At 40.7% G+C, this 20577-nt stretch overlaps 1 protein-coding gene across 1 annotated transcript in view; it reads left to right on the top strand.

Annotated features, from left to right (window-relative positions):
• Window positions 1-494: 494 nt before the first annotated feature.
• The window catches only part of LOC104079441 (mucin-5B), a 45421-nt gene continuing 25338 nt past the window's right edge, over window positions 495-20577 (top strand). The window contains exons 1-16 of the mRNA XM_009581479.1: window positions 495-586; window positions 2256-2511; window positions 3968-4082; window positions 5459-5546; window positions 7564-7697; window positions 8073-8298; window positions 9105-9230; window positions 9961-10078; window positions 11357-11495; window positions 12098-12199; window positions 13233-13302; window positions 13553-13690; window positions 14395-14559; window positions 15420-15514; window positions 17023-17149; window positions 20225-20477. Coding sequence (XP_009579774.1) covers window positions 505-586; window positions 2256-2511; window positions 3968-4082; window positions 5459-5546; window positions 7564-7697; window positions 8073-8298; window positions 9105-9230; window positions 9961-10078; window positions 11357-11495; window positions 12098-12199; window positions 13233-13302; window positions 13553-13690; window positions 14395-14559; window positions 15420-15514; window positions 17023-17149; window positions 20225-20477 — 2234 coding nt within the window. The 5' untranslated portion in view covers window positions 495-504. The remainder of the gene's footprint in view (window positions 587-2255; window positions 2512-3967; window positions 4083-5458; window positions 5547-7563; window positions 7698-8072; window positions 8299-9104; window positions 9231-9960; window positions 10079-11356; window positions 11496-12097; window positions 12200-13232; window positions 13303-13552; window positions 13691-14394; window positions 14560-15419; window positions 15515-17022; window positions 17150-20224; window positions 20478-20577) is intronic.

Below are 20577 nucleotides of genomic sequence, written 5' to 3'. Positions count from 1 at the left end.
ATACGTTATGCCCGACATTACAATATTTTTTGCTCTAACATTCAGAAGTCGCCATCAAGCTAGCAGAGGCAACAAACACTTTTTTTTGAGCTGGGGGACTGTGCTGATGTGCAAGCCAGAGGAAAGCTCTGAAAGAGGGCAATGATTGCTTGTTACTAATCAGATGTTATCAAAAAGAAAAACTATTGTTGCCAAAGAAAAAGCAACACTGTAGGGGTGGGGGGTGGGGGGACCTATATTAAAGAAAGGAAATAAGAAAAGGACAGCTCTCTGTCTCCACATAAAGCAAAGGGGAACTGGATACTTGTCTTGTCTGAAAGACAGGAGGTTGCTGGGTGCTAAACACTAACCACTAAAAGAAAATTGAATGAAGCTCCACCTTTCGGGGACCCTGCCATCAATGTTTTGTTCTCACGCCAAATTCCCGGACTATAAAAATCTGCCTATAAGCCAAGAAAAAAACACTTCCCTGGAAGGATTTTCAAGTTACCGCTTCATGGCAAGATGGAAATAAAAAAGGGGAGGTCATTTTGGATCTTCTGCCTAATGTGGAGTTTTTGCAAGGGCAAAGAACCCGTTCAGATAGGTAAGAAAAAAATTTAATTCTCAGATTATTTGCTCACATATTGCTCTCCATAGGTGACAAATAGAGCTGTCAAATGGAAATGTGTGACATATTCATGTAAGCACTGTAGGCACGCCAGATACTGTTTAACATTGTAGATTTTCATCCTTAATGTCAACCATTTAATTATTTTACTTTTTTTCTTTCACTACTAGGTAGTTTATCAACTGTTTTATATCCTAAGTGACTAATCTTAAAGAGGAGACTCTCTGGATGCAGTTTGCATCATAAAAAAATGGAGGCAGCCTTTTCAACACATTTCACATATATTCTTTATAGAAGAAGTATGTTACCATAATGCCTGCTAGACTTGATTGACTAGTATGAAATACTAGTAATCACATTTTTTGTGGTCTGCTGCACTGTTACTCCCTGGTTTGGTTTTGAATGTCTTACACTTTTCACAGTTGCTTAATACACAAACAATTGATGTGACAGTTATTGCTGTCTTAGTAATTCTAGCAACTCCACTTCCAAGAATAGCCAAACTTTCTCATTTCCCCTCATTATTGTGTAGAAAAGTGCTAAATTTCCCTTCTCCATTTTAGTGCTGCAAACACCTATGGCAAATTACTGTCCCTTTAAAAAGCTGTTTCTGTAAGGATTTCTTGGCACTTGAGTTTGTGTTGCACATTTCTAACATCAAGATCTGAATTTTTCAGTGTTGCCCTGCTGGTTCTTAGGTAGGAATATTTGATAATATTTTAGCGTTCACTGAGTACATTAATGACTGTTTTTGATTTGATCTCTGATGGATGTTGCTATGTTGCTTTTCCTAAACATGCTACATAAAGAACACAAAGAAATTTCCCGATTTTCATTTGTCATTCTTTCATATGGGCCTGGAAGAAATGCTAAAAGCATTTTGTAGCAAGCATATCTTACTTAATTCAAGGTGATTTATATTGGCTTTGTGCAGCTCAGGGATATGAAAACTACTTTCTGAAGTGACGTCTTATGTGCACTTAAAGTATGTATCAATACCTTTGACAGAGGTACAACTCAGAGGTCCAAGACATGAGTTTTGGTTGAGATGAAAAACAAGCAGCTCTGAGTCGACTGCTGAAGTTGGTGGCAGCCTCAACTGCCATTTTGCTGAAGAGTCATGCCACCTGTGATATCTCCTGGAAGGGACTCAATTCAAGACTTTGGATCAAAGTCTTGCCTGTGTTAAGAAGCAGGATTTCAAAAGTAGAAGTGAGATTTAGGCAGCCAGGATGGGATTCCCCTCACTTCACTTTAGATATCTACAGTGTAAATGTATCTACGGTGTAAATGCTGAGGGATGCTATATTGGCACCCCTCAGCAACCTTTATAGACAATGGAGAGAAACATGCAGTCTTGGAGCATCCTCTTCCTAGGTAGATATGTAAGGTAGGGAAGCTGGACCTCTTCTGCTTCTCACTTAACTTCAAAGGAGCCTGGGCTCATCTGCTCACATTGGAGGTATCTCTGGCATGGACTTCAAAAGTTCAGTGAGATGAAACTCCTTCCCACAAGTTAGTATCTTCCAGGGGTTAACATTTTTGCCTTTGAAAATCTCTCTTTTAATGTTTTTCAACAAAGAAAAAGGAAAACACCTCATGTGAGGTGAATTTCTAAGCTCCCCTCCTATGACTCTTTCTTTAGTCCAGGTCTCTACTGTCAGTAGGAGTGAATGTGCCACCTGGGGCAATTTCCACTTTCATACATTTGACCATGTTAAGTTCACTTTTCCTGGAACCTGCACGTATGTCTTCGCTTCGCACTGCAACGACAGCTACCAGGACTTCAACATCCAAATCAGGCGCAGTGACAAGAATAGCTTCCTGATCTACTTCAGTGTCACCATTGATGGAGTGATCTTGGAGGTGAAGGAGACAGGCATCACAGTGAACGGGAAGAAGTGAGTAAAGACCATACTGTTGTTTTCTTGTGCAGCAGTTTTATTGCTATGTATTACCAACAGGTAGTCTGTCTAGAAAGTGACCTTACTCTGCAGAGGTGCAAATGGCTGTGTATGACATGTTCATAGCACTTTGAACAGGGTATTGTGGAGAGTCCACCCCGTAGTGGTGGAAGAGGCAAGAAGCATGTAAACTACATCTCCCAGGGATCAACACCAACATGTTAAGCAAAAGACAATGTGTATGTTATAAAAACAGAAGGTATAGGTTTCCCTAATGTTGCTTTGATTTGGGAGGGAGGGGTGGAGGGAAGGAGATAAAATCAATTATTTATAGAAGGTTTTGATTTTGTAGAAACTTTTTGTATTTTTTCTCAAAATATTATTTCTGTGGTACTAACCCTACTGATGTATGTTGGCTGTTCAGGGTTAGAAAAAGTTTTCTGTTTCCAGATAGGTTAGTCTAGAAAATTGCACTGCTTTGCAGATCACAGCTTGCCTTGGGATCTTCTTACGCAAAAGACAGAAGTTTCAGAAGTCAAAATCCACACCTTCAGTTCCAAACTGAAATGAACCAGAAAGCAAACTGCAAACAGAAGGGTAAAAGTACTCCATAAGTGCAAAGCCATATGCAACAGTAGCTGAAAGTTGGGCACAATTTTAAGGGCAGCCCTCATGAGAAGGGCAGTGACCTGCTTCCAGCATATAGGTATGAAGGGCCAAGGCAAGCTTTGACTCCAGGAAGAACCCTCACAATCTTGTTGGAGAGAAAATTGCAAGCATATGGGCTGTCTTCTCTTGACAGCCTTCTAGAAACAACCAAATATAGAATAGCATCACTCAGTTGTAATTATAGTAGCAAAGCCGAGATGTATCTTCTAAATCAAAGGGGCAAGAAATCTCCTATCTTTTAGCCATTTTCTGATTTTCTAAGTTTTTCAGGCTCTGGGAAAATGAACGGTAATTGTCTGGGTGACATGAAAAAGTAATGTAGGTCTGAGTCACGTCAGTACATGAGTAACAGAACAGACCTCTCTTCACACCTCTGTGAATCCCAAATGTCAAAGAAAGCCTGGAGGGATGATGAGAACCTGCAGTATCCTCACGTGGAGGGCCATTTTCCCAGTATTGTGATCTTGCTCCTTACAACCTTTTGGGTTAGGTCCTCAGGATATGTAAACAAGCATAGCCGCATTGGTATCAGTCGAGTGGCTAATGTAGTATTGACTCATGACCAAAATACATTGTGTTGTGGATTAAGGTTGGTAAAAGGTCACAGTGGACAAGGTGATCATACTTAAATTTAAGGCATTGTGTGGATGAAGGCTGACCTTGAAAAGAATGTCCCCATGGCTTATTTAACTCCTTTTGACTCTGGTTTTTCTTCCTATATCTCTGAGAGGATTTCATCAGTCTTTTTTTCAATGCAATCTGTTTTGTTCGCTCCAATTTCCAGGATCCCCATGCCCTTCAGCTTGAAGAGCATCCTGATTGAGGACACCTGTGCTTACTTCCAAGTCACTTCCAAGCTGGGCCTGACACTCAAGTGGAACTGGGCTGACACTCTCCTAGTATGAAAAGCCAGTTAGTTGTTTTTTTCTTGGTGAACCTCATCAATGATGAAAAGCAGAGCTGGATGCGGGCACGGTGTTGATATAAGAGATTGTGGGGGGAGGTATCACTGTATCCATACGCTGTTAGGGACATACCAGACTAAGTAATAGTTTCATGGGGCAGGGACATGGAGTCACAACACCCAGGCATTCCCAACTAATTTTATGTGACAAAAGGTGCCATGGTTAACCCCAGAGATAGCACGTCTGTAGCTATCTGCTTCCTCCACGGCACACCGGCAGCAGCACAGCTAGTCCCTCCAGCTCTGACTTGTTAGTTACCCTCTGTCTTGACGCACGTCTTGTGTGGGAAACTAATCCGTGTGGCCAGTTCAGACCTTGGCCTCTCTCATTGCAAAACCTTGCTATGCCGGAGATCCCCTCTATACATCCACCCCAAAATATCCTCTTCTGCAACAGTGTATTTACACTTTTGGGTGTGAACACTTCTCCTCCACAATCAGGACTGAGATTAAGTAAATAAAAGTTTTATGTCATGTTTTGCAGTTCAGAGACACAGAGAGAGGGTAGAAGGTGAATAGAGAGAAAAAAATCAGGAAGCAATCAAGTGGTATTCAAATTCTGATTTAACGAAGTATTTGCTTCCCCCCTTCCCCTGTACTAATTAATACCTGAAGTATTACAGGCACCACCTGTAGAGTGGACACAATTTTAGGGTGACACACTTGTAGGAAAAGCACCGCCTTTTTTTGGTGGACCTGGGTGACGTCAGTACTACCCTCCAAGCATGTAGGAGTGATTAGGTGCAATAGTTTTACCTAGCAAGGCAATAATGTGCTAACCTGGCTCTTTATTGCCCCCAAGTATGGGCAGAACAAGTTATGCTGGACAGACCCACCCCTAGAAATGCTATGAGGTTTTCCATTTAGCCTATAACTAGAAAAAGCCTTAGATATGGCTAAAAGCTGACGAGAAGCTGCTTCTCTGCAGCATCCAGCATCAGAGCACAGTTATCTGACCTGCCCAGAGTGGAGCTGTGGTACCTTGCAAGAGGTACCTACCACATGTCTATATACCAGTGTCTCTATACTGGGAGACACTGCTCCAAGGATTAGTCCAGTATTCAGCATGCTTCAGTTAGCTCTTTAGTAGCTAGGAATGACAATTGCTAGAAGATTACCTTCCCATTTAAATTCAACCTGCCTGCAGGTAAGTTTTATGGCAGGTTTGTAACGGAAAAGGAGATCGCTGCAAATTAGTAATGAGCATTTCTGTTACTACGCTCTTCTATTGTGAACCACTCTGTAACGTGTGCTGCTGAGGTGGGGAAAAGCCTTTAAACTCTGGGTTTCCTCTTTCCTTTTGTTTTGTAGCTGGACCTGGAAGAAACGTATAAAGAGAAAATATGTGGTCTGTGTGGGAACTATGATGGCAATGAGAAGAATGATTTGATTTTGGATGGTAGGCCATGAATACAGCATATTCCACATAGAACAGAACTGTTAATACGTGACACAAAACTTGTTATCTGTTTCCTCTAAGCAGGGTTTCAGATTTCCTAACAGACAGTCTGAAATACATGAACATTTCCATATACAGGAGATGTATTTTAAGAGGTTCTGGGATGATTTGGGTTCCTCTGCTCTTTGCAAACTTGCAAGAGTCTCAAACCTCTTTGACCCAAATTAATTGCCTGGCTATCATGCAGCAACATTGCCAGGTTTCCCACTGGGAGTAGCAAACTTTAAGGAACTTGTAGTCTCAAATAAGGCATGAGTGCATTTTCTGTCCTTCCATTTTCATCATTTTACAGTTGGGTATTGAGTGTGATTATTTTTGCATCTCTAATGAAATGAAAGCATCATCACTGAGACAGACAGATTTCACCGATCATCTTTGCAGAAACCATGGTGCCATCCACTGACACCTTCAGATATTGCATTGAACTGGAAAAAGGCCAAAACAGCAAACAGCGAAGGCTACAATCCCGCAGCAGGTTGTATGAGCGGAAAGAAACCTGCATCCCGGGCTATTAGCTGCAGGACTGAAGCCAAGTTATAACATCATCCCTTCATGTGATACCTGGGCTTCTTAGGTCACCAGAAAAATATTGCCATCTACCTTACCCATTCTGAAAGAATCCTGAGATTTGATTAAAAATACCACTTGTAGTGATAGATTTGGATTTCATTTTCATATTTCATAATTCATATTAAGCTTTTTGGATGCATCCTAGTCATGTTTCTGCCCTTTACTTCACAAACGCAATAGGTAAAAACTAAAGCTGGCTCAAATTTTTCTGAAGAAACAGTTTGCTACAGAGAAGCGTTGCTTTAAGAAAAACAGGCTCTTCTTTTATGCATCTGGTTCCACAGATAACAGGTTCCCACACCCGGGGACCAGGTGGCCTCCCATGTTCCTCCTTTCTGCTCTGAACACATCCTTCTCCCTGGGCTGAGCAGGCAGCAGTCAGTCTGCCTGCCCAGGCTAAGATCCACTGCACATAAAGGTCCAAAATTTCTTCTCACTTTCAGACTCCTTTCTCTTAAAGAAAAAATTATCAGAAAGAAAAACCCCATTTCTGCACAGAGTAACTTTTCGTGGAACTTTATTCTTTATATTCTTTAATGTCAATTGAGATCCTTGGCAAATCACATGGCTCCAAGAGCTCAGGGCTTTAGAAGGGCTTCTGTTTCCAGAAAAGTTAGTGGTAAAGCATGTGAAAACAATGCCTTTGTGGAACTCATTTTCTCAGGCCTGCACTTAGTTAAGTGCAGTTAAGACTGAGCCAGTATAGAATAGACCTCGTCAGAAAACTGTCTATTAAAATGTTAAAAAAAAAAAAAAATCAGAGAATGGTAATTTATGCATACTCTCCATAAAAATACATGAATTTTAAACTTTGTCAGAAAAATTTCTCACATCCAGCATCGAGTGCCTGGTAATGCTTTGGGAAAATGCACCCTTCTAGCTAGCGTAATGGTTACATACATGTATTATGTGCCTGTCTTCCTGCTCCCTCCTCCCATCTTCTCTAGCCTGCAAAAAGTAATAGATTTCCAGATGATTACAAATATATGCATCTAACGCTGTACTTTAGGTTGTGATAGTAGAAGGCAAACTAAAATGTATGATCGTTACACATGCAAATACAAAACTCTGTAAGATCAAATACACCCATAACGAACAGAAGTCTTTGGAAGTGATGAGGTGCAATAGAAAGGTCAAGACTTTCATCTGATTATAGGTGCCCAGGCTGACAGCAGGCCTTGATACAAGTGTGCCAGGTTCCTGGCTCTAGCTCAACAGAAGTTATATCAGGCTGTCATCCTCTAAAATATGGATGCCATGGTTAAATTTGGGCATTTGGTGAAGAGCATACTGCCTTAGAGCCCAAAGATTAAGCGCATCTTTATAGCCCATTAACTGATCTAAAGAATTGCAGGCAGTTACTCAGAGGCGTCTGGGGATTTTGCAGGATATAAAATGCATCCGAGGCAGTTTGGGAACTTCCACAAAGTAGAGGATCCATCAGAAAAGTGTGCTGATGTGAGTCCAGATGACCATACTGGAAGACATCCTAGGAGAGAAGACGATAGATGCAGTAAATATGTAAGTATGTGTGGCCAAGAAGTATAAATCCTCCTGAACTACAGGACAGACTGTGTTGAAACAAGTGTTAATTATAGAGCATGCACTGAACTGAATTTTTCTACCCATGAATCTGAGCAAAATATTGAGCTGAAAGAGTATCCTATTATAGTCTTAAAGAAATAGATAGCGGGAAAATGCACAATTGAATGACAGCTTCCAGTCCAAGAAAAAGGACCTCATGACAAGAAAGTCGGACTGGATGATCTCCTGAGGTCCCTTCCAACCTGAATTATTCTGTGACCCTGGAACTGTGTCATCAAAAATTGGGATGCACATCCATAAACCTGAAAGTTGGTAAAATGTCAAACATTGCTCTTCTTTTCTTTTTTACAGAAAAAAAGATGCAAGAAACTTATGTCCCATTTTGGAAACTGCCCCAAAGTGGTTGCATTTGATGACTACGTAGAGACCTGCACTGAGGATATGTGTCACTGTGCAGTTAATTCTTCTCACTCTGATTTTGTTTCCAGCTGCATATGCAGCACTTTAAACCAGTACTCTCGAGACTGTGTCCTCAGGAAGGGAGACCCTGGGGAATGGAGAACCAAAGAACTTTGCTGTAAGTAGCTACTGCTCTGGAGATTTCTTTCAGGTCAGACATATACGCATGTATTCCTATTGCAGCAGAGCAAAGCTAGGAGCTCTGTTAACTACTGTGAATCAATCTGTAGAAGTACTTTGACAGAAACATTGTTAATGGAAAATCTTCTACAAATTTAACTTGATTTTGCTCCTTAAATTAGAACTATATCTTCTTATTGTCCCTCTCCTCCTTGTGGCTAAGTTTTCTCCAGTTCTTTTTTGAATTTTACCATGCACAGTTAACTCATAGATAGCCTTGTTTTAAATGTTGACATCTAGTCAGAAGAACTGACTGAGAAGTCTAATGTGTTTGTCCTTAGCTTAGCCTGTGCTTTCATACTCAGTAGTTGCAGCTACCGAGCAGGAGATCACTGTAAATCCAGGGGGAAGGCTACAGGTAGTTCTCCTAAACTGCTGGTGTGGATTGGGACAGAAAATTAATGCCAGAATGACTGATGCTTCAGGCAAAAATAAACTATTATGACTCCATAAATGATTCCAGTGTCCTTTGCTTCTATCAGGACTTCAGCCAACCTTGAGCTAGGAAAATAATGTGAAATAACTCATGTTTCCCAGCAGTACCATTGTCTCCAAAGATGAAGTAAAAGGGACCACAAAAAGTTCCTTTAGAGGTTAAACAAACATGACACATCTGGACACAAAGTTTTGCAAATGAGATTGGGGGGGGGGCGGGGAGGAAGAAGGAATTGAGTAGTGATACAATGATTTGAGAACTCTTATAAATGCATCATTAACGTACCCCATTTTCATTTGGTCTTGCAGATCAGGGATGTCCAAACAACATGGAGTACATGGAATGTGGAAACTCCTGTGCTGACACATGTGCCGACCCAGAAAGAAGCAAGATTTGTAAAGCCCCGTGTACGGATGGCTGTTTCTGTCCCCCTGGTAAGGCAGTTCACTTCTTCCAATGGGTTACACATATCACGGGACAAAGAGGGAGGTTGTTCCCTTTCAGTTAGTGGCATTTTTTTTTCTTTAAAATTTTACAGCAAAACCAATGAATAAACTGTTTTTTCTGGCATAATTTAACAACTTTCTTCTTGGAAGAACCAGATCTCTAAAGATTCAAGATCCTGATACTGGAGGAGGGGAGGGAAAGATTTCTAAGGACTAGGCAGAAGAAAATGGTACAGATGTTGAAAGAGGAGAGGTGTTCTCTAGACAGTAAGAATGCAGGTGAAGATGTCTGGTGAGGTGCCTCCTGGCTGGATCTTGCTGTAGCTTGTCACACGTAATATGAATGCGTTGCCGTGTACGTGCATGTCTAAGTTTGCACATGAAGTAGGGGCTAAGGCGAGGGTCTGATTTCTGTTAGATTCACTATTAGAAAAGGACATCCTTGCCATCTGGCACTTGACAATCCTGCTCACAGTAACAAATTCCAGTAACATGCAGAGATATCCTTTGGGTTTTGTGTTGCTCTCATTTGAGCTCCAGTAAGAAATGTTTCCCATCCATTAACACCTGAAAGGGCCTGGTGCGGTGTTTTCCTTAAAACATATCCCATTCATTTACAGAAATGCTGAATACTCCAGAGTTTTTTCCTTACTCTAATCTTCCTTGGTGTTTCCCAGTCTCACCAAAGGAATATTAACTAACCAATGTGTCTGAACAGGAACTATCCTTGATGACCTCGGTGGCAAAAAATGCATCCCCAGAGACAGCTGTCCCTGTATGTTTCAAGGCAAAATCTACTCATCTGGAGGGACTTACTCCACTCCCTGCCAAAACTGGTACTGTTGTGAACTTGATTGCACTAACAAGGCAGAGGCATTTATTTCAGAGCGTTGATGAGTTGTATTCTGTTCTTTTCTCCTTTTTTTTTTTCCTATTCCTAACATTTGTCTTAAATAATAATGCAAAACCTGGGTCTGAATTTCAACAGTACAGGAAAACTTAGAGGTAATCCTCAACCTCATATCGTTGCCACCCTCACTTGGCACTGCCAGCAAAAACTGAGCTCAAGATTTCAGAATGCAGAAAAATGAAACTGTTCACTGGTTAGTTCAGAGGCATTGGCCACTAAAGTGAGGCAAGGCATCATACCATGTTCATGAGTTACATTTCCAACCACCTCTAGATCTACAAAAGGCTGTTTCAAGGCCTGGATCTCAAAAGTCCCGATCCTTGAGAATGATTTTATTTAGAAAAAAGCCCCATAGCTTGTACCCATCTCCACTCTACACCAGCGAAAGTTGATAAGACCTCAGGTATATTATTCTCAAAACAGTTTTATTTCTTACTCTGATATCCATCTAGTGAATGAACAGTCGTATTATTTGAGTCGTGTTATTTGAGCTCCTGTTATGCAGCATCGTTTCTTGACCATAAGCCTAACCTTTACTACAGGGAGGAATGAAATATGCTGTGGTTCATGGTGGGGTAGGCCAGATGTTCTGCAAACCCCTTTGGATCTAATATTTCCTGCATTTTGAGGAAATACTCAAAACTTGCAATTTTGAGGAACTGAGCTTGATGGGCTCTGGGTGGTTCCCATCTAGCCACATCCTCGCTTACTCCTCACAAAGCCGCAGCTAATGTGGCCAGGCTGTTCTCCTCTCGTGTGCACAGCTCGAAGAATTGTAACTGCTCATTATCTCAGGTCCTCCACGATTAGTTGCTGAAATGTTGCATCAGCAACTTGCTGAACAGTTGCATCAGTAGCATAAAATGTTGCAAGATCTCTCAGAGAGGTTCTTTCTTTCTTTAAAAAGTCAACTAAAGAATTTAGACCCTGAAAAGCATTTCTTGCTTGACCAACTCAGTGTCTCTCTGAAGGAGTTAGTTCGAAGCCCAGTGCAGTTAACTCTCTCACCGAGAGGCATTCAACCTTCACACTTCAAGGGCCTAATATAAAGTCTTCCTCTCACAGGGACTTAATAAGCAGCCGAATAACAAGCTAAAAAGACAAAGAGGGTGTCATCTGTGCAGATTCAGTTACAGACGTTATCTCACCTTTGCTCCTTTAAAGCTATGTTCATTCTAACTGCTCCTTTTTGGGTTTCGTACAGTACTTGCAAAGGAGGCCACTGGAGCTGTATCTCTCTGCCCTGTTCTGGAAGTTGCAATATAGATGGAGGATTCCATATAACAACGTTCGATAATAAAAGATTCAATTTTCATGGCAACTGCCATTATGTCTTAGCTAAGGTATGAACAATCTCCCATTTCACTCCTAAATCTCTTGAGTAGCATGAGGCATTAAGTTGTGCTGGAGCTTTATATGACTTAATTCAATTAAATGGCACCAATCCAGTAAAGCACTTCAACACATGCTCAGTCTTAAACCCCATAAATTTTCCCATTTGCGATGGATTGCAAGTCAATTGCTTGATGCTTAGCATCAAAGTTTTGCAGCTTCAACATAGTTTTACATCTTTTTTTTTCATGAATTAATTTTCTTATTGGATGTATCAGTGCAGATTTAAGCATTTCTCCCGAAGCTTTCTTCATGTATGACTGTCAAAAGGAAGTGGATGAGCAGAAATTCCTGCAAAAAGATTGAATTCCACGTGACTGTCTGCAAACACACGATCCTCACAGGTTGATAGCAAGGAAACAGAGTGCAGAGGAAAGGCAGTGAACATTATTGATTTTGGCAATGAAATAAAGCAGTTTGCAGTTAGAGATTAAATGCCCCAGTTCTTTCATTATTCCATTTTAGCCTTTCAGAGACACCTTTTTTCTCTTCTAGCTCCCTTTCTGTAACATGCTAACAATGTCTGCACATCCCTTTTCTCACATCTTTTCAGAATACTGACGACACATTTGTGGTGATTGGAGAGATCATCCAGTGTGGGACATCAAAGACAATGACTTGCTTAAAGAATGTATTAGTCACACTAGGAAGAACTGTAAGTAACTTGCTTTAATTAGTGACACATAATATGTCACTTTTACTTAGGTTCAAAGATGGGATTTGTCTAACACTGTGGACTCATTTTGGTCTGTTGCAGTCCTGAGACCAGCAGATGATGCGGTGCATGTGTTTATTGGTTTTGTTCTAAGAGAGTTATTTCCTTTCCAGTTCTTTTGGATTCTGGCTTTTCCATTTTCCTTAGAGGTAGATGGCTAAAAATTATCCTTGTAGGCTTTCCCTCTCCTTTTCATGACTTCAAACTTTTTCACTTGTTTGTTTTTGAAAGATTGAGATTTCTACAAGAAAAGATCCCCTTCTTTTTACCACAGTTCTGAGTCCTGAGGTTTTTCCTAATGTAATGGGTGAAGTAGAAGAATTTTCCAAAGGAAGGCCAGAGGCTTTTCCTACTGAAGATTACGCCATGATTCAAACTGAATTCAGTGGAAGCCAAGTTAGGGCTGGTATTTATGCACCCCTAAAGTTATACCGATTCATTCTGTCCACCTAATATTTAACTGGTGCAGTCCTAACCTTGTTAGGAGATCCAACATCCTAACCTCTTTCTATGGTCAATAAAGGAAGATAGGGATCTCCAAAGGACAAGTCAGCCCACCTAAGGTATGAGGTGTTCTTCTGGAGGGGCCTGTCTCCCTCCATTGGCTACTGAGGGAGTTTGAGTCAGGTAGCTCTCATTTTGGGTATGTTACATTTCCAATGAGATGGATCCAAACCTACACGTAACTTCTCACACATGGTTCTCAAAAAGATAACTAACCCCTTAGGTATGTAAGAGCACTCAATCAAAGCTGTTGCTTATGGAGAGGGTTCTTCATTTTTTGTTATGGCCTGGAGATTTGCTCTATGTTACTGTACAGCATCCAGACACTGAGTTGCATTGACCCCAGAGTGATCATGTTTTGAAGACACTACTTCTTAATGCTTAATGAAGCTTGTCAGGTTGCTGTTGTCTGTCTCATGTCATATGCATTCACTACTGTGTGCTTTTTCTTTTTTCTTTTTCCCTGCAGACTATAAAAATATGTTCCTGTGGAAATATCTACATGAACAATTTCATTGTGAAGCTGCCAGTAAGCAAAGGTAAATGTCCTTCTTCACATCTTGCCCAGATGAGCCTACATCTATTTACAGAGGGATTCCTGCTCCTTTCTCTGAAAAGAACATGATCCTGCTCACTGTTAGATCATTTGACTCAGGTGGATGCTAGGTCTGGGACTCCCTGGGAATTCCTGTGTCACACTGGATGCACTGGTAAACGGAAGTTCCTCTTTACTCAGCTTCATAAAGATTTGCAGGTGCATACTTCTTTTTTTTTTTTTTTCCTCTTTAGATGGCATTACCATCTTCAGACCCTCTACATTTTTCATCAAAATCTTGAGCTCAACTGGAGTACGGATTCGAGTGCAAATGAAACCTGTAATGCAGCTCTCCATAACAGTCGATCATTCTTATCAGAATCGCACATCTGGTAAGACACATCATGCTCTTTCAGTTTGCTCTTAAACTGAGTTATCGCTGCTGGTCTATCACTTTAAGTGAACAAATTATTTGATTTTATGTTGACTTTGGTATTTTAGAACCCCGGGTTAAATCTATAGCCTTCCTGAAACAAAGCATTGGCTAAACCCTTCAATTTGCTGAAGAAAATTAGATAATCTCTGTGATGTTTAGTGTGTGCAGGTCTTCTAAACTCTATCTGTAAAAGCAGGCCTTCATCAGAGACTTGCGAGATGCAGACTGTGTTCTTGGTTTTGCCACCAATCTCCTTCTACATCATTTAAGCTTTTGTGCTTCTGTTTCTTACCCGGGTAATGGGATTACATCCTGTCTCTCCAACCCGTTTTGTTTTGCTTTTGCGATTTCTTTTGCTTATAAGCCTTTGGGGAAGGCACTTCTCTATCTGGCAGTGTTTACTGAAGCACATTTAAGCAGCTTCCAATCTCTGTGCTATCACTAAATGCTACTGTAATGCAGAAAAATAATAATTACACTCTAAAGACAGGGTCCTGTCTGATTTGCGGGAACACTGGGAAGTCTCTGAAGGAAAACGGGCTTCTCTCAGGCGAGGTCCTTTACAGAGCTAGGAGTGTTCATCTAGAAGCCATTCCTTTTTCCACTCATGTAATGATTTCTTCTTTTCTTTTGCTTTTTTTTTCCTGCTACCCACACAAGGTCTTTGTGGCAACTTCAATAACATCCAGACTGACGACTTCAGAACAGTCACTGGAGCTGTGGAAGATTCAGCTTCTGCTTTTGGTAACTCATGGAAAACTAGAGCCAGCTGTTTTGATGTTGAGGACAGCTTTGAAGATCCTTGTTCAAACAGTGTGGATAAAGGTAGCAGGCTTTTCTTTCCTGGATTACCAGTGCTAAATAATTTTCACACAACGGATAACCAAAAAAGCTTTAGAAATCTCATAAACATCAAAAGCCAGTGCCTTTGAGGCTCTTACTAGAGAGAACACATCAGGTTTTGCAGGTCTTTAAGGTGACAGCTTTGCTTTTAAAACAAAAAGACTGCACTGCTGGAGAAAGAGCCAACAACTTCTTCACTGACGACTTGAAAAGCACACACAGCATCAATGATAACAACTTAGGTTTAAGGCAGAGCATACTTGGTTGTCAATATTTGGGCAAGATCTTCATCCAACCCAGGTTGTTACAGCTGTGCTGAAGCCAAAAGGAGTAAGTTATCAACAGCACTGACTTCAGCAAGCGTTGTACTGTACTAGATGCCCTGTTTCTCACTTTGACTGGGTTTGGATATATCTAGGATTCAGACTGTACTCTCCTAGGTATTGCCACATGTAATTAAAGCTGCAGCTCATGACCACGCAGCTCACTGATTACTACATACTTGATGTTATTGCTTGAATATGAAGAATTGCCTGACTGTAAAGATTTAGGAAAGTTTGATGGAAAATGGTGAAAATGGGAAGTTTTTGCAGATGTTCTGCAAATCCAGCCACAGTAATAACGTTAGTACTTGGAAGGTGAAACCTTGCTTTTAGGGAGATGGCTGGTCACCCATCTAGCTATGCTTATCACCTCGGTATGTTATTGCCCCGTATTTCCTTCTGGCATTATCTGAACACTTCAGGACATTCTAGTTCTGTGTGATACCTGATAAGAATATTGATTCAGATAGTAATGTGGTTTAAGTGACTATGGACAATGGTATTTTTTTCCCACTTCAGAAAAATTTGCCCAGCATTGGTGTGCTCTTCTGTCTAATACAAGCAGTGTGTTTGCTGCCTGCCATTCTGCTGTAGACCCTTCTGTGTACATCAAGGTAAGGCACTGGTCTAAATGGGTGGTTTAATCTAGTCCAGAGACTGATCTGCCATGAAGGTAGTCTGGCCTAGGGGAGTGAAACAGCTTACAGTAATGCCTGTTTGCAGAGAAATTCACTGATGCTGATGAGAAAAATAACAAAACGAGAGTTTATGGAAGATACGATGGGCTTTTTTGGCTGCAGCCCTGAAAATATTAAGTGACTACCATCACTGACAGTTCTGTTGCATGATCCAGAAGCAAAATAGGAAAAGATGGGTTTATTGTTCTTGAAAACTGTTCACTCATTGAAAAGCCAAATCAGTGTTTCTGTGTGGAATTGAATTGAGAGTTTTTTCAGCCCCATAGATTCCCTCTGACTTGGTTTAAAATCCACGTCTAGGGGGAGAATATATACTATATTTACATCATTTATATCCAATTTATTACTGTGGAACCATGTTAGTCTCCTAGTATTTAGAATGCAAGAAGCTGCCCATGAGTACTCTTGGTGTACAGCTCTATAATGCTGTTGAGGAAGTCGGCTGTGTTAGAGTTGTTGCATTTATGTGAATAGTAAAGAAGTTTCTGCAAAAACGCAGAAAATTCATGTAGGGGGTGTGTGTGATATAATTTACTGAGAAAATACCTGAGCCTGAAATTTTGCCTAAAATCTAGTATGTCTTCAGGTACCTTTAAAAATATGGCTTATACGCCCAAGTCTCCCTCAGAAAATATGTCTGCTTGAGAATTTATGTTAACTATAAGTAAAATAGGAATTTGCAATTTTCAATTAAGGAAAAGTAATAACCAGTTTCTTATGGATATGTCTGTTACTCCTGCTGATCTCATCAGATTTTAAACCATGAGTCATGGAAACATTTTCCACGGTATCAGTAATGCCAGGATAAGTCACCATCTATGCAGTCTGACTCCACTGCTCTTCAGTGACTGGCTGTGTCTGGGTTCTTCTGTCCAGGCACCCGGTTAAAAGAACTTGAGCTTTAAATCCCCTTTATACTTCCCTAACTAGTTCTTTAGATGTCATTACATATGATTCCCTATTAAACCATCTTCTGTTATGCACCTGTCATTTAGTTGGGGGTATCTTATCTACACACTAGATGATAGGCACACAAGTGCCAGCCATCGCCGTGCAATATTTTCAATTCTGTATATTTTCAAATGACGTATTTTGACATGCCCTAGATTTGTACATCCTCATGGGAGGCTGGTATAGACATTTCTTAGTGCTTTAATGAACTATAGGTGCCCTTATAATTCTTCTTATTCATGAGTGTTAGACATAACGTCATTGCAGTTACATGACTGTAATTGATTTCCTATTTCTCAGGTTTGCATTTCATTAGCATACATTTTCTCTTAGAGATATTACAAACTAAGTTTCATCGGTAATAATACTTTTTCAAAAATACATTCGTTGACTGCTTTTTGAATTGCTATATGTTTCCCTGTTTCTTCTGTGAGCTGGGCATAATAATAACCATGTTCTTTTCTGTCTCCTAGAAATGTATGTATGACACCTGTAATGCTGAGAAGAGTGAAGTTGCTCTGTGTAGCGTGCTCTCTACTTACTCCCGAGACTGTGCTGCAGCAGGCGTGTCCCTGAAGGGCTGGAGGCAGGGCATCTGTGGTACGCATCCTAAAAAAATACCTTGGGTAGGGATATGGGGGAACTGCTTCAGGAGAGCCCAGTCTGTGGCAGTCAGTGTCTTGTGTGCTTGGTCACCAAGTTAGTGGGTCTTTGAAAAATAGAGTAAGCAGATATTCTGCAAAAAATTCTGTCTGCCAAAATCAGTTCCTGTCCACTTCATGCTCTTATGATGCCTGTTCCTTGTGTAAAATATTAGGTGAATTCAGTACTCGGAGAAGCAAAAGAGTATAAGGTGTATTAATCAAATCACAACAAGGAGTTGCAATTACGTTAGTTTTGAACACATGGGCCTCCCCATGTATTTTAATTCTGATACCTTTTTTGCAGTTCGTCTCAGCCCTCTCTCAGACATTGCCCATACAAATGGTATCGCTCTCATTAACTGCATTTTTCCACGTTACAGTAAAACAGTAATGTTTTTTAACAAATATATATCGGTGATATCTGATAATGTGAAAGCGTTTAAAGGCATTTTCAGCTCAGGTCCATCTAACAAATGAATAAAAGTTTCTTGAACATACACATTGTTACTAAATCCTGGGTTCGGAGTCCACATATGCACATATTTCTCTTTGGCACTGCGAGAATTTATTACGAGATGGTATCAGAGCTGAGAATAAAACTCACAAGTCCCAGCTTCCAAATTTTACTCCAACATTTCCATTGTTCCATTGACGATCAGATAGTTCAAGTGAAATTTGCCTATATCAACATGAAAATAGCTGTATGGGTTTCTTGACTAATAACACATGTGATTAGAAAACATAACATCATGCAGCTTTGATGCAGCTATGATCTATTTAATTGCCTGACTTAGAGGTTAGCTGGGATATTTAATAGAGACAAACAATGTAACCGGTATGGTGCTTTGTGGAAGGCATTCAAAATTGCAGTAAGAACAATTTAACAAACTTGTGCTGAAATAATTCAAAGGGAACACAGTGTAGTCCACAGCAAATTATCCTAGAATCATGCAGATTTATGTACTAGACACAGTCCCTGTTTACCGAAAGCTTTGTTATCAAATAGAATTACTGACATTTTTTATGCCAAAGTGAGACTGGTTTGCAGCATGGGTTAGAATGAAATCTGTGGACTCATGGCACAGTAGGTAATATTGATTCAAACAGTGCAGTAACCTTGGGAAAAAAATGCTAATGGCTTAATCAGCACAATCATTTTAAGCCTTATTTCAGAAGAAATAATCTTTCGGGAACATGCCTGTGATAAGATTGACGGTTGCGCAATTCATGAGTGAAAGAATAAATGGGCCAGAACAGTCACTCTCAGTGGTCTGTCCCATTGCGGGGGTTGGAAAGAAGCTTCCAGATCCTGCAGCTGTGTCCAGCTGTGCCGGGCTGCAGACAGCACCCACGGCAGGTTATACCCTAAGGGGATGTCTACATTGCAGTCAGTAGAGCGTATGAAGTAAGTAAACCCGACTAGCTGACTGTTGATAGTGCGCGTATGTGGCACAATCTTTAGAGGACGCATGAACCATTACTTGAGTTACTGGTTACCCAGAAGACCACTGGGGTTAGTAGCCTCTGCTAAGTCATGGCACTGTTTTTCTTGTGCAAGCTAGCTTGACGCTATCTTTGGTATGCTCATGTTCTCTGCACTCACGCCTCCAGCTGTGATGTATGTAATCTAAGATTACAGATCTGTGATCGTGAGTACTATAATCAAATAACCTTTTTCTTACCAGACCCGGCTTTACCAAAATTGATCTTCTTCCTCTATGAAAAATTAAAGGGAGAAAGTAAACACATTATTTTTTTGCATTAATAATATTGAGCTTATAATTGAGACACCCATTCAGGTAAATCTGATGTAAACTCTTGTTCAACATCTTTATTAATATCTTTCTTATTTGGCCTATTTTGATTTATAAATACCAGTTGCTGCATCTTCATAGCATGCCTATAAAGTAGGAGAATATGGCCTGCCCAATTTATACACGGGATGTCATATCTGCTCCAGCTGAGACCAGGAAACCAACTGGTTTTTGTTGGTGGAGGTAGTGGTTTTGAATGTGTACATAAACCTAGCACGCTAACTAATCTAAGAAAGCGTACTATAGTCATCGACTGGAAAACCATACAGAGCTTTGTTTAAGCACGGAACCTATTGCTGATATGGTGATAACATTGCTGCAAAGTTGATTAGCCCAATTGCCCACGAACAACTCCCCTGTGCCTTCCTGTACATCTGTGCGTATCTGAAAAATGGCTGTGGGGTTAAATCTGTGGATGTGAGTTAGAACGACGTCCAAGATGACCAGATCCCCAGTTCTCACTAAATTTCAGAGGAATCTGGATGCCAGGCCTTCTTGAAAACCACAGCCTTAATGCGGGTGATATTTCCTGACAAAATTTGATGTCATCCCTATGGATCACTACTGCAGACTTTATGGCAGAGTTTTGAAGGTGGTGTTTCTTGGTAGCCTGTGAAAATTAACCAGCTTTCCATTGTCTTACAGGGTCAGTTAAGCTCTTTAGATTTTGCTATTTAACTGTTTGGTCCACCCAGAGGTCTTAGAAACTGTTGTTTCTCATTTCCCCAGAGGATGACAACAAGAGTTTTCCTCAAGACATCTATGAGAATTCAAACACACTTTCTTTGATTAGCGGAGTTCCTTGGCACTGCCCATTTAACGTCAAAATTTATACCTTACAAAATATGCTCATTTCTTAAATTGTTCCCAGCCAAAGAAATCATTAGTAAAGGACAGAAAATTAATTTTTAACTACAAGGACAAGTCAGAAGTTACTGGTTTCAGTTCTTGGTGTAAGATAGAAATGTAAATTGTACAAATTACAAAATTATACTGATTCCCTTATTCAGTCAAGATACACCCTGCTGAGCATTTCAGTATTCAGTCTCACGTAGTTTAGGTTATGTGAGCACACTTGCCCCAGACCACTGGGAGACAAGGTCTTCTGGTTTGAGAAAAGCACATTTACGGCTACCAACGTGCAGAAAGCTGCATTAACAGCATGAGTGATGATTGGACAGAGAAGGCCATACATCCATTTTATTTCTCTTGCAAAGATCCCTCTGAGGAGTGTCCTGAGACTATGGTTTATAACTATAGCGTGAAGTACTGTAACCAGTCTTGCCGCTCGCTGGATGAACCTGATCCGCTGTGTAAAGTTCAGATGGCTCCTATGGAGGGCTGTGGTTGCCCTGACGGGACCTACCTCAATGACGAGGAGGAATGTGTAACTCCAGATGACTGTCCCTGCTACTACAAAGGCAAGATTGTTCAGCCTGGCAACTCCTTCCAAGAGGACAAACTCCTGTGGTAAGCTGCTCTGATGATGCAAAGGCTGCGGACCTGGGGGACATCAGGGCTTACTGGGGAAGTCCCTGCTCTAATCCCTGAATGGTGTCGTTTTATCACA

The sequence above is a fragment of the Fulmarus glacialis genome, unplaced genomic scaffold, assembly GCF_000690835.1.
Source record: "Fulmarus glacialis isolate BGI_N327 unplaced genomic scaffold, ASM69083v1 scaffold8607, whole genome shotgun sequence".
Classification (NCBI taxonomy): domain Eukaryota; kingdom Metazoa; phylum Chordata; class Aves; order Procellariiformes; family Procellariidae; genus Fulmarus; species Fulmarus glacialis.
The sequence above is the reverse complement of the archived record's forward strand: the minus strand, read 5'-3'. Positions and strand labels throughout refer to the sequence as shown.